The 15,644-nt window shown below is 44.2% G+C and overlaps 1 protein-coding gene across 1 annotated transcript; it reads right to left on the bottom strand.

Moving 5' to 3' along the window:
* Nucleotides 1-4,388: 4,388 nt before the first annotated feature.
* On the bottom strand, nucleotides 4,389-9,008 carry gnrh-r (gonadotropin-releasing hormone receptor). The gene is given in 3 exon segments (NM_001124351.1): nucleotides 4,389-5,113; nucleotides 5,285-5,486; nucleotides 8,358-9,008. Coding segments are annotated over 3 exon segments (1,254 nt in total). The 5' UTR covers nucleotides 8,988-9,008; the 3' UTR covers nucleotides 4,389-4,691.
* Nucleotides 9,009-15,644: the final 6,636 nt, after the last annotated feature.

The following is a 15,644-nucleotide window of genomic DNA, read 5'->3' as shown; positions in this document are numbered from 1 at the left end:
ACAGATGCAGACCTTACCGTGAAATGCTTACTTACAAGGCCTTAACCAACAATGCAGTTCAAGAAATAGTTAAGAAAATATATACTAAATAAACTAAAGTAAAAAAATTGAATAAAAAGTCACACAAAATAACAATAACGGGGCTAGATACATGGTACCGGTACCGAGTCAGTGTGCGGGGTACAGGTTAGTCAAGGTAATTTGTACATGTAGATAGGGGTAAAGTGACTATGCATAAATATTAAACAGCGAGTAGCAGCAGTGTAAAAAAAAAAAAGAGTCTTTGACAATTTGTTGGGCCTTCCTCTGACAAGGCCTAGTATATAGGTCCTGGGTGGCAGGAAACTTGGACCCAGTGATGTACTGGGCCGTATGCACTACCCTCTGTAGCGCCTTACGGTCGGATGCCGAGCAGTTGCTATACTAGGTAGTGATGCAAACGGTCAGGATGCTATCGATGGTGCAGCTGTAGAACCTTTGAGGATCTGGGGACCCATGCCAAATCTTTTCAGTCTCCTGAGGGGGAAAACATTTTGTTGTGCCCTCTTCACGACTGTCTTGGTGTGATTGGACCATGATAGTTTGTTGGTGATGTGGACACCAAGGAACTTGAAACTCTCCACCTGTTCCACTACAGCCCCGTCGATGTGAATGGGGGCGTGTTCGGACCTCCTTTTCCTGTAGTCCACGATCAGCTCCTTTGTCTTGCTCATGTTGAGGGAGAGGTTGTTGCATACTCTCCCTTTACGAGAACTCTTAACAGCTCAGGAACATACAGATTTTGGGTGGGATGGAACAACCCCCCATACCTCTGTGTATATGATATTCGGAACATTCCATAAGAAGGTGGGCATACTGTATGTGTACTGTGTATGCCCCCAGGACAGACATCCCATGATATTCTTCTTACATGACCATCAATCTGGCTGCCTCAAGCCTCAGAGTATACCGTAGCTACAGGAGAATTGATTTGTATAGCGTAATGACTATGGCTTAGCCCACTACTTGTGACCCCACTAACAAGTATCTTCTTGGCCCTTTAGCACAATGGTAAGATTAATGGGCTTGGTGCATTATTGATTCCACCTGTCTGCTCTCTGCTGCCATATACAGTGAGTGTACAAAACACTGCTCCTTCCATGACTTAGACTGACCAGGTGAATCCAGGTGAAAGCTATGATCCCTTATTGACGTCACCTGTTAAATCTACCTCAATCAGTGTAGATGAAGGGGAAGAGATAAGGTTAAATAATGTTTTTTAAGCCTAAGACATTTGAGACATCGATTGTGAATGTGTGCCATTCAGAGGGTGAATGGTCCAGGGAAAATCAAATCAATGTTTATTTGTCATGTGCGCCGAATACAACCTTACAGTGAAATGCTTACTTACAGGCTCTAACCAATGGTGCGGAAAAAAAGGTTGTGTGTGTGTGTGTGTGTGTGTGTGTGTGTGTAGGTAAGCAAAGAAATAAAACAACAGTAAAAAGACATTTGAGAAAAGAGTAGCAAGGCTATATACAGACACCTGTTAGTCAGGCTTATTGGGGTAGTATGTACATGTAGGTATTGTTAAAGTGACTATGCATATATGATGAACAGAGAGTAGCAGAAGCGTAAACAGAGGGGTTGGCGGGTGGTGGGACACAGTGCAGATAGCCCGGTTAGCCAATGTGCGGGAGCACTGGTTGGCTGGGCCATTTAGGTAGTATGTACAGTACATCAATGTATAGTTAAAGTGACTATGCATATAAGATAAACAGAGAGTAGCAGCAGCGTAAAAGAGGGGTTGGGGGGGGGGGTCAGGAGTCTTATGGCTTGGGGGTAAAAACTGTTGAGAAGCATTTTTGTCCTAGACTTGGCACTCCGGTACCGCTTGCCATGCGGTAGTAGAGAGAACAGTCTATGACTGGGGTGGCTAGGGTCTTTGACAATTTTTCGGGCTTTCCTCTGACACCGCCTGGTGTAGAGGTCCTGGATGGCAGGCAGCTTTGCCCCAGTGATGTACTGGGCCGTACACACTACCCTCTGTAGTGCCTTACGGTCGGAGGCCGAGCAATTGCTGTACCAGGCAGTGGTCGATGCTCCTTTTCCTGTAGTCCACAATCATCTCCTTAGGCTTAGTTACGTTGAGGGATTGGTTGTTATTCTGGCACCACCCGGCCAGGTCTCTGACCTCCTCCATATAGGCTGTCTCGTCGTTGTCAGTGATGTACTGGTCCGTGTCGTCAGCTAACTTAATTATGGTGTTGGAGTCGTGCCTGGCCATGCAGTCGTGGGTGAACAGGGAGTACAGGAGGGGACTGAGCATGCACCCCTGGGGAGCTCCAGTGTTGAGGATCAGCGTGGCAGATGTGTTGCTACCTACCCTCACCACCTGGGGGCGGCCTGTCAGGAAGTCCAGGATCCAGTTGCAGAGGGAGGTGTTTAGTCCCAGGATCCTTAGCTTGGTGATGAGCTTTGAGGGTACTATGGTGTTGAATGCTGAGCTGTAGTCAATGAACAGCATTCTCACATAGGTGTTCCTTTTATCCAGGTGGGAAAGGGCAGTGTGGAGTGCAATAGAGATTGCATCATCTGTGGATCTGTTTGGGCAGTATGCAAATTGGAGTGGGTCTAGGGTTTCTGAGATAATGGTGTTGATGTGAGCCATTACCAGCCTTTCAAAGCACTTCATGGCAATGGGCGTGAGTGCTACGGGTCTGTAGTCAGCGCCAGCTGTGCCATCAGAGACTCTGGGTTCGCGTCCAGGCTCTGTCGTAACCGGCCGCGACCGGGAGGTCCGTGGGGCGATGCACATTTGGCCTAGCGTCGTCTGGGTTAGGGAGGGCTTGGCCGGTTGGAATGTCCTTGTTTCATCACGCACCAGTGACTCCTGTGGCGGGCCGGGCTCAGTGCACGCTAACCAAGGTTGCCAGGTGCACAGAGTTTCCTCCGACAGATTGGTGCGGCTGGCTTCCGGGTTGAATGCGCGCTGTGTTAAGAAGCAGTTAGGCTTGGTTGGGTTGTGTATCGGAGGACGCATGACTTTCAACCTTCGCCGAGCCCGTATGGGAGTTGTAGCAATGAGACAAGATAGTAGCTACTAAAAACAATTGAAATTGTTACCATGAAAAAGGGGTAAAATATATATTTTTTTAAATAAAAAAATAAAATATCAGTGAAGAGCAGCCAGTTGGTCAGCACATGCCCAGAGCACACGTCCTGGTAATCCGTCTGGCCCCACAGCCTTGTGTATGTTGACCTGTTTAAAGGTCTTACTCACGTCGGCTACGGAGAGTGTGATCACACAGTCCGGAACAGCTGATGCTCTCATGCATGCCTCAGTGGTGCTTGCCTCGATGCGAGCATGGAAGTGATTTAGCTCGTCTGGTAGGCTTGTGTCACTGGGCAGCTTGCGGCTGTGCTTCCCTTTGTAGTCTGTAATAGTTTGCAAGCCCTGCTACATCCGACGAGGGTCGGAGCCGGTGTAGTATGAATCAATCTTAGCCCTGTATTGACGTTTTGCCTGTTTGATCGTTCGTCGCAGGGCAGAGCAGGATTTCTTGTAAGCTTCCGGGTTAGAGTATATTTAAGTGCCTTTGAAGGGGGTACGGTAGTCGGTGCCAGGCGCACCAGTTTGAGTGTGTCAAGAACTGCAACGCTGCTGTTTTTTTCAGGCTCAACAGTTTCTCTCTCGTGTGTATCAAGAATGGTCAACCACCCAAAGGACATCCAGCCGACGGCAGGCCAGTGGTCGAAAAAGGGTCATTGATGAAAGAGGACAGAGGAGGCTGACACGAATTGTGTAGAGCAGCAACAGACGGGCTACAGTTAGTCATGTTTTCATGGCGCACATTTGGCCCATTGATAAAAGTGGAGCAAGTTTTGAACGCCACAGGATATCTGAACATCATTACCAATCAGATGCATCCTTGCAAGGCAGCAGTGTATGACCCATGGCACAAGGCTAGGATTGTCCAGGAAGGGTTCCACAAACATGACAGATAATTCAGCTACTGCAGTGTCTTGCACAGTCACCAGATTTCAATCCAATTGAGCATCTGTGGGATGAGATGGAATGATCTATTCAGAGTATAGATCCTCTACCAGCCAACATAACACAACTGTGGGAAGCATTGGAGTCAACATTGGCCAGCATCCCTGTGGAACGCTTTTGAAACCTTGTAGAGTTCATGCCCCGACAAACTGGCTGTTCTGAGGACAAAACGGGGTACAACTCAATATTAGGAAGGTGTTCCTAACGTTTTGTACACTCAATGTGTTATAATATACTGTAGTTGTGCTTTGGTTTTCAAGCCTGAATGGCTGAAGTGAATGCATGAATAGTAAATACAGTACAAATGATGTTGTTCTCCATGACATGCACTGAATGTGACAGTTCTCTGGACTGTTTGTCTTCCGAGTGAAACGACCAACCATTTTATTGTACCATCAAATGCATTTGTAAATGTGTTTGTAATTTGACAGTTCTGTATAGTGATGTGTGGCTATCGAGATCATCAATGTCCTCAAAATGTCAAAGATGGGCGTACAATCAGAGGGGAGACATTTTGGCGGTGCTGTTTAGCCTGTCACTGTCTTCACCTCACAGAATAAGTAGATCGGTCTACATACTCCCTAGTAGCGCTCATTTCCAGGTCTGCTCTCCCTCAGCCCTCCAACCTTACAGATGTACTTACTGTCAGCGCCAGTCATCTACCGTCACCTCCAGTCTCTTTGGTCTGTTCCACACCGGGGGCGTCAGAGTCCTGCTCTCCACTGTGGGGGCCCTGGTGGGCGGACAGGCGGTCCAGAGACCTGGGCGACATATTAATGTCCCTTCTTCTATAGCACCAGCACATGGCCAGGTCGGCCCGGAACGAGGGCGTGTAGAAGCCATAGATGACCGGGTCAAAACATGTGTTCAGGTTGCCGAAGACAAACAGGGCGTGGTGGATGTATTCAGGCGTGACCTGCAGCATCTCCGGCTGGAACCAGTACCAGATACCCAGGAGGTAGTAGGGCGTCCAGCAGACCACGAAGGACATCACAATGATGATGGTCATCTTTAGAGTCTTCATTCGTGCTTTGGGGATCATGTCTGTGCCACTGCGCCTCAGGCAGGACTCGCCAGCTGGAAATGTATGGCACTGGTTAGTAGCTTCCTAAAGCTAATGTAGCTATCATATCTCGCCTAAACATTGTCAATGCATAATTCATGTTGGAACAGCATATAGGCCTACTGAGGTTGCCATTTTGGACATGCAAGTATTGTGGTTGCCAGATTGGAATAGCTAGCTTGTACCTTTGTTCCTGTGGAGTTGCTGATTGATCTCAATAAGGATGTGTGTGTAGCAGAAGCTCATGACCAGCAGGGGGAACACGTAGAGAGTGACGAAGTAGAACATGTTGTAGACCGTCTCCTGCCATCGCTCTTTGAAGCTGCCATGGGTCACACACTGGGTGAAATCTACGCCCTCTGCCTTGATGGCCCGGAAGATGAACAGCTGGGGAACAGGAAGTAACTGAGTAACAACAACCACAACATCTAAGACGTATGACAATCCACCTACTGTAAATACAGTAGTACCTTTCACACAGGTATACACTGGGCTACTACAGTACTACTTTAGGTTGTGTTGAGGATAATTTAATCTACCTTCAAAGTATAAAACTCAGTTGAGGTCTTGGCTGCTATTTTGTGCCGGCGCACTGGCCAGAAATGGGTGGTTTAATGAGAAAATGCAGTGGCTGAGTCATGTCTGCAGTATTTTCTGATTAATGAATGCAGTGGTCAGTAGCATCACAATAGCTTTCGAAGTGGATCCATATTCTGCATTGGCTTTCAAAATTATTTGGGGACATAAATCACCATGACAGACATATATAAATACTGAATTGATTTATGATTTTATACTTTCAGTTGTATCCAATCTGAGTTGTTAGCCTTTTGCAACAATGCAATTTGACTTGTTTTCCAATCCCCCATGTATTAATAAAACGTTAGATTGTTTTCAGTGTTTAAATACTTGCTTTTACAACATCTCCCTCCTCCCACTGCTGATGTTGCACTTTCCGAATTCTCAGGAATATAATCACATTTCACACTCTGGGGGGCACAATTAACTAACTAATATCAGCATGCCAGGAATTTAAAGATTTCTCACTGAAATGCCTCCTCATTTCCAGGAAGACTCCAGAAGGCATATCCCGATCTGTCTATCTACCCCCTTGTCCTTGCCCCAGTGCTGCATAGGGGCGGTGATTACGTGGGATCTCAGACAGTGTGGCACTGATACGTAAATCCTGTTGTGCCCCTCTGCACTCTGCAGCCCTGAGAATTAAATTAGAGGGGAAGAGCCTGAGGCGAGACGTTCAAGATGCTCATGCACTGTGGTGAATCACTTGCCTACCAGCAGGTGCACTGATAAAACTCCCAGCAGCCCCGGCGCCACTCTGGCAGCAAATTAGGCTTATTTGTCTACTCAGATACATAAATATATCCTCATGAGGGACGCATGCCGTTTCTCCCCCTTTGAATCTCCCGTCCCACACCCTGACACTCTACCCCCTTCAAGCAAACAGTCACTCTCCTGCAGCTTGAAGTAAGCCATCCAAACAATGTAGAGAAGCCTGGACTACTTTGAAGTTGTGGTGCAGTAGTATGCCATTACTCTTTGAAACCATTTTACATACTGTGCAAGAATATACTTATATATATATATATATAATTACTGTACATTTTCTATTTCCTTAGGCTACATTCTAAATCAGATAACTTGTAATATATTTTCTACAGGGGGAAAAAGATGCCCCGCATTGTGATCTTGAATTGGTTGTAGCCAAAAACAAATTCAAGATCACACTGTGGGGCATCTTTTTTTTTCTTTTTTTATAATAATAATATATTACAAGACATAAACCACTCTGTCAAGTTCAGAGGAAATATTTAATTTCCCTGTCAAAGCAAATCAATGAATGCATCCATCCACATTTCCCTCTACACCGGCTGTCCTCACAGACCAGTGCACCATTAACTATCACTTTCACATAATCCTTAATGCACTGATTTTGTCAAGGGGTTTTCAGGAAAGCATTTTTCAATGACACGGCAGGCAGGACTGTGTTTTTGATTCAAGGAACACATTGCCAAAGAGCCATGGAGATCCTCAGCCTATATTCATTAAATCCCCATCTAGGTCCATCAGTATGTGTGCACAGTAGGCGAAGTGGTCTCAATTTCTGGATGAGATGAAAGTTGAGTACAGCACACCATGCAGGAACAGAATCGTAGGTAATGCCTCCTAGTTTGTCACTGTGTGTGTATGTGTGTGTGTGTATTAGATGTACGCTTGACCTTGACCAGATTAATTCAGTATCTGTCACAAATGATGACCTCAGCCATCCTTTCACCTGTCATCTTTCACCACAGTGCATCAGCCACTGGGTCGAGAGTGTTAACTGGCACTTGAAACATCTGTGCAAACTGATTGATTATGTGTACACTCCCACTCAGCCCAGTCAAAGCTCCTCTCTGTCCTGGCACCCCAATTGTGGAACAAGATTCCCCCTGAAGCTAGGACAGCAGAGTCTCTGCCCATCTTCCAAAAACAACTGAAACCCAAACTTCTGTATTGAGGCAAAATGTACTTACGACAACAGTGATATGTGGTTATCTCACCTAGATATCTATTTTTTATTTATTAATGTAATTTTTACCCCCTTTTTCTCACCAACTTTGTGATTTAAGATCATGTCTCATCGCTGCCGGGCTCGGGAGAGGCGAAAGTAGAGTCACGCGTCCTCCGAAACATGACCCGCCAAACCGTGCTTCTTAACACCTGCCTGCTCAACTCGGAAGCCAACTGCTCCATTATGTCGGAGGGAACACTGTTCAACTGATGACCGAGGTCAGCCTGCAGGCGCCCGGTCCGCCACAAGGAGTCACTAAAGCGTAATGAGCAAAGTAAACCCCCCCCCCCCCCCGGCCAAACCCTCCCCTAACCCGGACGATGCCCTATGGGACTCCCGGTCATGGCCGGTGATCAAACCCCAGGCTGTAGTCACTCCGCAACACGGCGATGCAGTGCCTTAGACCACTGCACCACTTGGGAGGCCCCCCCACCTAGCTATCTTAAGATGAATGCACTTACTCTAAGTACCTTTGGATAAAAGCGTCTGCTAAATTACTAAAATGTAAATACACACTTCTAAGTGCCTTGACTAACCCACAGCTAGAGCTGCACTTGGCATGAACACGTCATCTTAACAACATACCAGGAATGAACAAAATTACTTTAATTTTAAGGAATTTACCTTGAATTTCTTGGAGTGCCACACTATTTATAGTAAACAAGGCTACCAGGGTTTTAACTCACCTGTGGTAAGGCCAGAAGCACGCTGAGGCCCCAGGCCAGACCCAGCATCCTCTTGTTCCGGTGGTGGGAGTTGAGTGAGTCCAGCGGGTGCAGGATGGAGTGGTGCCTGTCCAAACTGACCACCACCAGGATGAAGGCTGACGAGTGCATGGCAAACAGCTTGAGGAAGCACAGCATCTTACACATGGCGTCTCCGCCATACCACTGCACCGTGATGTTCCAAATGGCGTCCAGTGGCATCACCACAAAGGTCATCATCAGGTCGGCGGTGGCCAGGCTCATGATGAGTGGTCGCAAGTGAGAAGCCAGGCGCCGGCCACGCCCCCGGCACACACTGACCAATAACGCAAGGTTGCTGCAGGCAGCAAATAGGAAGAGGATTAAGGTGGCGCCGACACGGAATTGGGCAGCTCGGGTGAAGGTGGGCGCCTCCCAGTCAACCAGAGGTGGAAACTGGGACATGTTTGAGAGGGCGGGTTGCATTGACCCGGTGGCACCCACTAAGGGAGGCCTCAGGAGGGACAGGTTGCCAGACATCCTGGGTTGGAAAAGACAAGGTTTATATGAATGACTGTAGATGACAAAGTAAAACATGTATGTCATTATCGTGATTACATACATTATTATCATATACACATCAAAGTTTTTATGCGTTGTCATATTCTACGTTGCTCTGGATAGTATAAGTGATTATTAATGTAACATAAGACCTCAGTCCACCAACCAGCTCATCAGAGAGAAGAGTACCCACTGGGTACACCACATAATTTCAATGTGGATAATTGGATAATATTTGGTTGAGACGTTGATCAATTAGATTACAACATATATTCACCCACTCAAAAAGCAGTGGTGTAAAGTTCCTCAGTAAAAATATTTTCAAGTACTACTTAAGTAGTGTTTTGGGGTATCTGTACTTTACTATTTATATTTTTGACAACTTTTACAAAATATTGTACTTTTTACTCCATACATTTTCACTGGCAACCCAAAGAACTCATTACATTTTGAATGCTTAGTAAGACAGGAAAATTGTGAAATTCATACACTTATCAAGAGAACACGTGGTCATCCCTACTGCCTCTGGTCTGGTGGACTCACTAAACACAAAGGCAAACCAAATACTTTTACTCAAGTAGTATTTTACTGGGTGACTTTCACTTTTATTTGAGTAACTTTATATTAAGGTATAATACTTTTAATCAAGTATGACAAATGGGTACTTTTTCACCACTGTCAAAAAGAAAGCCAAAAGTTAGTTGAATTGCCAGTGTGTTATCACTATGCTTTCAACCATCTAAAAGCACAACCAAATGCCAATGGAAAAACAATGTCTGATTTTTGGTTTAATTGTCACCCAAATGTCGATCACTGCACTTTCAACCATCTTAAAGCACAGCAAAGTTCAAATGGGAATGCAGTGTCAGATATTTTGTTAAATGTGTTATCACTGTGTTTAATTCATCTAATAGCAGAATCAAACCTGTATTGCAGTTGAGATTACATTAATGCCATTTGAGATTCTATGCAGATTGTGACGATCTCCATAGACCTGCAACATCCTACGCATACTATCTTGAACATGCATACTTTATGTGATTACATGAGAAGAAATGTATAGTTACAGTAACATCAACGTGCGAATGGACGTATTACTAATTTTAAGGTGGAATGTTACATTAGTTTGGAAGATAACTTTAGGCTAAGGCTATTTACTGTATTACAAAAGTAATATTAAATTCGGTTTGGTTGACAATGCAACCAAATACCAACATTTAAAGGAGATGTACTGTATATATCAAGTATGTCAAGGGAAGACCCAGATGCAGACCACGTCGAATAAACAATAGTTGAATGTTCCAACAGGGGCAGGCAAGACAGGTATGGGTCAGAAAACCAGAGGTCAGGCAACGGTACCGGATGGCAGGCAGGCTCAGGGTAAGGTAGGGTGGTTAGACTCGAACAAAGAAGACGAACTGGCAACGGACAAACAGAGAACACAGGTATATATACACAGGAGATAATGGGGAAGATGGGCGACACCTGGAGGGGGTGGAGACAATCACAAGGACAGGTGAAACAGATCAGGGTGTGACAGTATATACTGCTTGGATAGTTAGATCTAAGCCACTGTCTTAATCCTATTCTTTAATTTATATTTTTGGTTGAGTTAGACATGAATCCAACATATAATTTGTTAACTTGTGGACAATTTCAAAGGTGATATTGAATTGTTTTTGATTGTAAATGCAACAAAATACCAACATTTGAAGGAGATTTATATTCTGCATGGATAGTTCCATCTGTGCTTTAATTCCAGTTTGTCTAAAAATGTATAATTTATATGTTGGATTCACATCTTTATCTCAATAAAAAATTTAAGTTAAGAATAGGACTAAATCAAATCATACTTTAAATGCACTTTAAATTAAGTTTGTATTGTCTATTGTTTGTTGAATTCTGGGTTTAATTTATACAATAGCTGCTAACTTTTCAAATGCTACACAGGCCTAAATAGCATCATTGATGTTATATGATTGATAAAGTATGGTCACATTTCATTTGCTCTGTTAAACCTACCCTGTGGAATGACTTCGATAGCAACAGTAAATCTATTTAGTTTTAAGTGGAGATCTCCCCACAATAATTCTCATGATCGCACATTAGTAATAGTTAGTGAAAAATATCATAGCTAAGCAGGGCTGGGATTGGTTAAAACCTTAAAACCCTGGATGGGAGACCAAAGGGTAGATTCTCCAGTAGGAGGTGCTGCCCAGCCTATTGTTGTTTTCTGACAGTGGATTTTTTTAACGTTGAAGATCTGACGTTGTTTTAAAGGTACAAATTCAACATATTTTACACAAGTGTTGTCTATGTTTACATTTGGTTACCATAATGACATAATCCTGAGGTTGAAATACCACCCTCAAAACAACAGTTGATGACTTTTTTCAAATCCAATGTATTTTCCATGCAGATTCCACATCACAATACGTTGACAAATTAAGTTGAAACAACGTTGATTCAGCCAGTTTGTGCATGGTGGGTAATGGTATCAAGATGATAAACAATTATCCCACTGACAGAATCGCACGGTGACATATTGTAATCTCTTGGTAATCAGAATATGACGCTGCCTGTTATTGCTCAACTATACACAGAAGGCCAGTGGAGAAGTATGGGTATTCAACACACTGTTTTGTCACTAATGAGACATGAGGCAGCCTCCCCTGCTAATAACAAACCTCTGCAGTATAACTCACACAGTAGTCGCACAAGCGCTGCATCTTCCCTACTCATTGCTGCTGTTTGTATAGCTCTAGTTGGCCTCCCAAATATCCCTCTATTCTGTTGTCCAGTGTAACATATTTATCTGACGTCCTGAACACCAGGAAAATGGCCATATAGATGCTACTGTACTTTTCACGACAGATGTTTGTAAGGAAATGTACATAGGATGTATGTTTGAATGGAAGGCTCTGTGTGGAATGCACTGTATTGAAAAAACATACATTAAATCCTATGCTCAATAAAAAATACAGGACCAGCTGTTTCAAATAAGCTGTAGTGTTGGTGAGAAGCATTGCAATCATTAAATTGCAAAACAATGATCCAACCTGATCCGATTCAGTGACCCCAATTGGGTTGTAATAGAGGCCTACCTACCTGTAAATAACCACGTTGACTCTGACCATGATGGATCTGTATTTATACCACTTTATGGCCAATGCAAATCAGCCCACAGACAGAGCACAATAACCTGGCCTGTGTTGTGTCCTAGCCCCAGAGGACTGCAATCAGTGCCCTAAAGCATCATTGTGTGCACTGTTTGTGGACTGATTCATAATGGCACAGTGATGTGCAGAACACCATGGACCATAGTGGGAGAGCGAGATGTCTTTGCATATCAAAGTGTAATGACAAGCCTCAAAGTGAGAGGCTGATCCAGGAGGACTTCATGTACTGCATATCACACACATATCAGAGGTAATAAGGTTGGAAATAGGATTATGATCAGAAATGATCTGTATTCATCATCATTCATTTGATCTTACAGCTTAATATCAAATGAGATAAGATGATCCGCTCATTGACCTGGCCAAGGCTTTCGACTCTGTCAATCACCACATCCTCATCGGCAGACTCGATAGCCTTGGTTTCTCAAATGATTGCCTTGCCTGGTTCACCAACTACTTCTCTGATAGAGTACAGTGTGTCAAATCGGAGGGCCTGTTGTCCTGGCCTCTGGCAGTCTCTATGGGGGTGCCACAGGGTTCAATTCTTGGACCGACTCTCTTCTCTGTATACATCAATGAGGTCGCTCTTGCTGCTGGTGAGTCTCTGATCCATCTCTATGCAGATGACACCGTTCTGTATACTTCTGGCCCTTCTTTGGACACTGTGTTAACAACCCTCCAGACAAGCTTCAATGCCATACAACTCTCCTTCCGTGGCCTCCAATTGCTCTTAAATACAAGTAAAACTAAATGCATGCTCTTCAACCGATCACTGCCTGCACCTGCCCGCCCAACCAACATCACTACTCTGGATGGTTCTGACTTAGAATATCAACCATGTGTAGTTAATAACTAGTGATTATGATTGATTGTTTTTTATAAGATAAGTTTAATGCTAGCTAGCAACTTACCTTGGCTTCTTACTGCATTCGTGTAACAGGCAGGCTCCTCATGGAGTGCAATGTAAAGCAGGTGGTTAGAGCGTTGGGACTAGTTAACTGTAAGGTTGCAAGATTGAATCCCCAAGCTGAGAAGGTAAAAATCTGTCGTTCTGCCTCTGAACAAGGCAGTTAACCCACCGTTCCTAGGCCGTCATTGAAAATAAGAATGTGTTGTTAACTGACTTGCCTAGTTAAATAAAGGTGTAAAAATATATAATAATCGGACAAATCGGTGTCCAAAAATACAGATTTCCGATTGTTATGAAAACTTGAAATCGGACATTCCGATTAATCGGTCGACCTCTACTCCAGACGAACTTCAATGCCATACAACTCTTCTTCCGTGGCCTCCAACTGCTCTTAAATGCAAGTAAAACTAAATGCATGCTCTTCAACCGATCGCACCTGCCCGCCCGCCTAGCATCACTACTCTGGACGGTTCTGATTTAGAATATGTGGACAACTACAAATACCTAGGTGTCTGGTTAGACTGTAAACTTTCCTTCCAGACTCACATCAAACATCTCCAATCCAAAGTTAAATCTAGAATTGGCTTCCTATTTCGCAACAAAGCATCCTTCACTCATGCTGCCAAACATACCCTTGTAAAACTGACCATCCTACCGATCCTCGACTTTGGCGATGTCATTTACAAAATAGCCTCCAATACCCTACTCAATAAATTGGATGCAGTCTATCACAGTGCCATCCGTTTTGTCACCAAAGCCCCATATACTACCCACCACTGCGACCTGTACACTCTCGTTGGCTGGCCCTCGCTTCATACTCGTCGCCAAATCCACTGGCTCCAGGTCATCTACAAGACCCTGCTAGGTAAAGTCTCCCCGTATCTCAGCTCACTGGTCACCATGGCAGCACCCACCTGTAGCACGCGCTCTAGCAGGTATATCTCTCTGGTCACCCCCAAAACCAATTCTTCCTTTGGCCGCCTCTTCTTCCAGTTCTCTGCTGCCAATGACCTGAACGAACTACAAAAATCTCTGAAACTGGAAACACATCTCCCTCACTAGCTTTAAGCACCAGCTGTCAGAGCAGCTCACAGATTGCTGCACTTGTACATAGCCCATCTATAATTTAGCCCAAACTACTACCTCTCCCCCTACTGTATGTATTTATTTAGCTCCTTTGCACCCCATTATTTCTCTCTCTACCTTGCACATTCTTCCACTGCAAATCTACCATTCCAGTGTTTTACTTGCTATATTGTATTTACTTCGCCACCATGGCCTTTTTTTGTTGGCTTTACCTCCCTTATCTCACCTCATTTGCTCACATTGTATATATACTTATTTTTCTACTGTATTATTGACTGTATGTTTTGTTTATTCCATGTGTAACTCGTTGTTGTTGTATGTGTCGAACTGCTTTGCTTTATCTTGGCCAGGTCGCAATTGTAAATGAGAACTTGTTCTCAACTTGCCTACCTGGTTAAATAAAGGTGAAATACATTTTTACAAAATCAGACAGTATGTCAGTGACTATACATCTTCTCTTAGCAAGTGCAGTAGATTTAAACACCACCAATCAACAATCGTCAAAACATTATTAACGAGTGCTCAAACACACAAACTGTTCACCTAGAGTAAGATGGAATGACACTGAACCTGGAAACAAGAAAAGCCAGTGTTGTTTAGACTATGTGCCGTCTGCCTGCTGACTATTGGCTTGAAAGTCGATGTAGAGGACTGCAGAAGCCTGACCTTACCCCACTCCAGAGCTGTCAACACCCTCTCCAAACACATTGCCCTGTGAATACTAAAGAAAAGAAGAAAGATCATGCGTTTCTACAGCAGGGACATTGGGACAGGGAGACTTCTGCTCTTCGCCAGAGAGAAATGTCACACTAGAATGTGCTGAAAAAGCCGACTGGTGCAATGGATTTCTTGTCAGCTCATTTCGTTTGTCAGCCTACCCTGGGAATTAACAGAGTTTATAAATATTTTACAAAGGGCATTGTCATGTGTAATGACTCATATGCAGAGATGGTGTTCGTTCTTGGTTTGTAACACAGGGAAAGGCACATTAAATTGATATAATGGTCATTTTCAGCCTCTTCTGACCGTGACTTGTTTCAATTCGGCCCCGTCAGATCCCTGATGGCCCCAGTACTGATGCTGAGAACATTTACACAGCACTGCACTTAAAGTAGCAGCACAAAGACAACCTTTCCCCTTTCAGTTTAGATGACCTTGGACTAAGTGTGTGTGTGTCCTATGCCACACACACACACACTCCCTCTATCGCTTTGTCTCTCACCATCTCACTTTAATGAATTCAACATTAATTAAGCCTTTCACCCCCCCCCCCCCCCCCCCCACACACATTTTCTCTCATTAATTAAGTATTTCAACACTGACCCTCACTCTGCCTCCTCTCAATATGTTAACATATTCAAAATGAAGTCTTGAATAGGTGTTAATCACGTAATAGAATTATGTGAGTTGTTTTTTTGTGGCTGTTCTCCCATCCACTGAAGAGTCCCTGGCACCAGCACGCGAAGGTGTCTGAAGGACACTGGGATCAAGTTTCACGCAGTTAAATCGATCATCCCAGCATGCACCAGTAGCCTACTAGGGTCTTCAATCAGT

Source organism: Oncorhynchus mykiss, chromosome 2 (assembly GCF_057628025.1).
Source record: "Oncorhynchus mykiss isolate SJ-2025 chromosome 2, ASM5762802v1, whole genome shotgun sequence".
Lineage (NCBI taxonomy): Eukaryota > Metazoa > Chordata > Actinopteri > Salmoniformes > Salmonidae > Oncorhynchus > Oncorhynchus mykiss.
The sequence above is the reverse complement of the archived record's forward strand: the minus strand, read 5'-3'. Positions and strand labels throughout refer to the sequence as shown.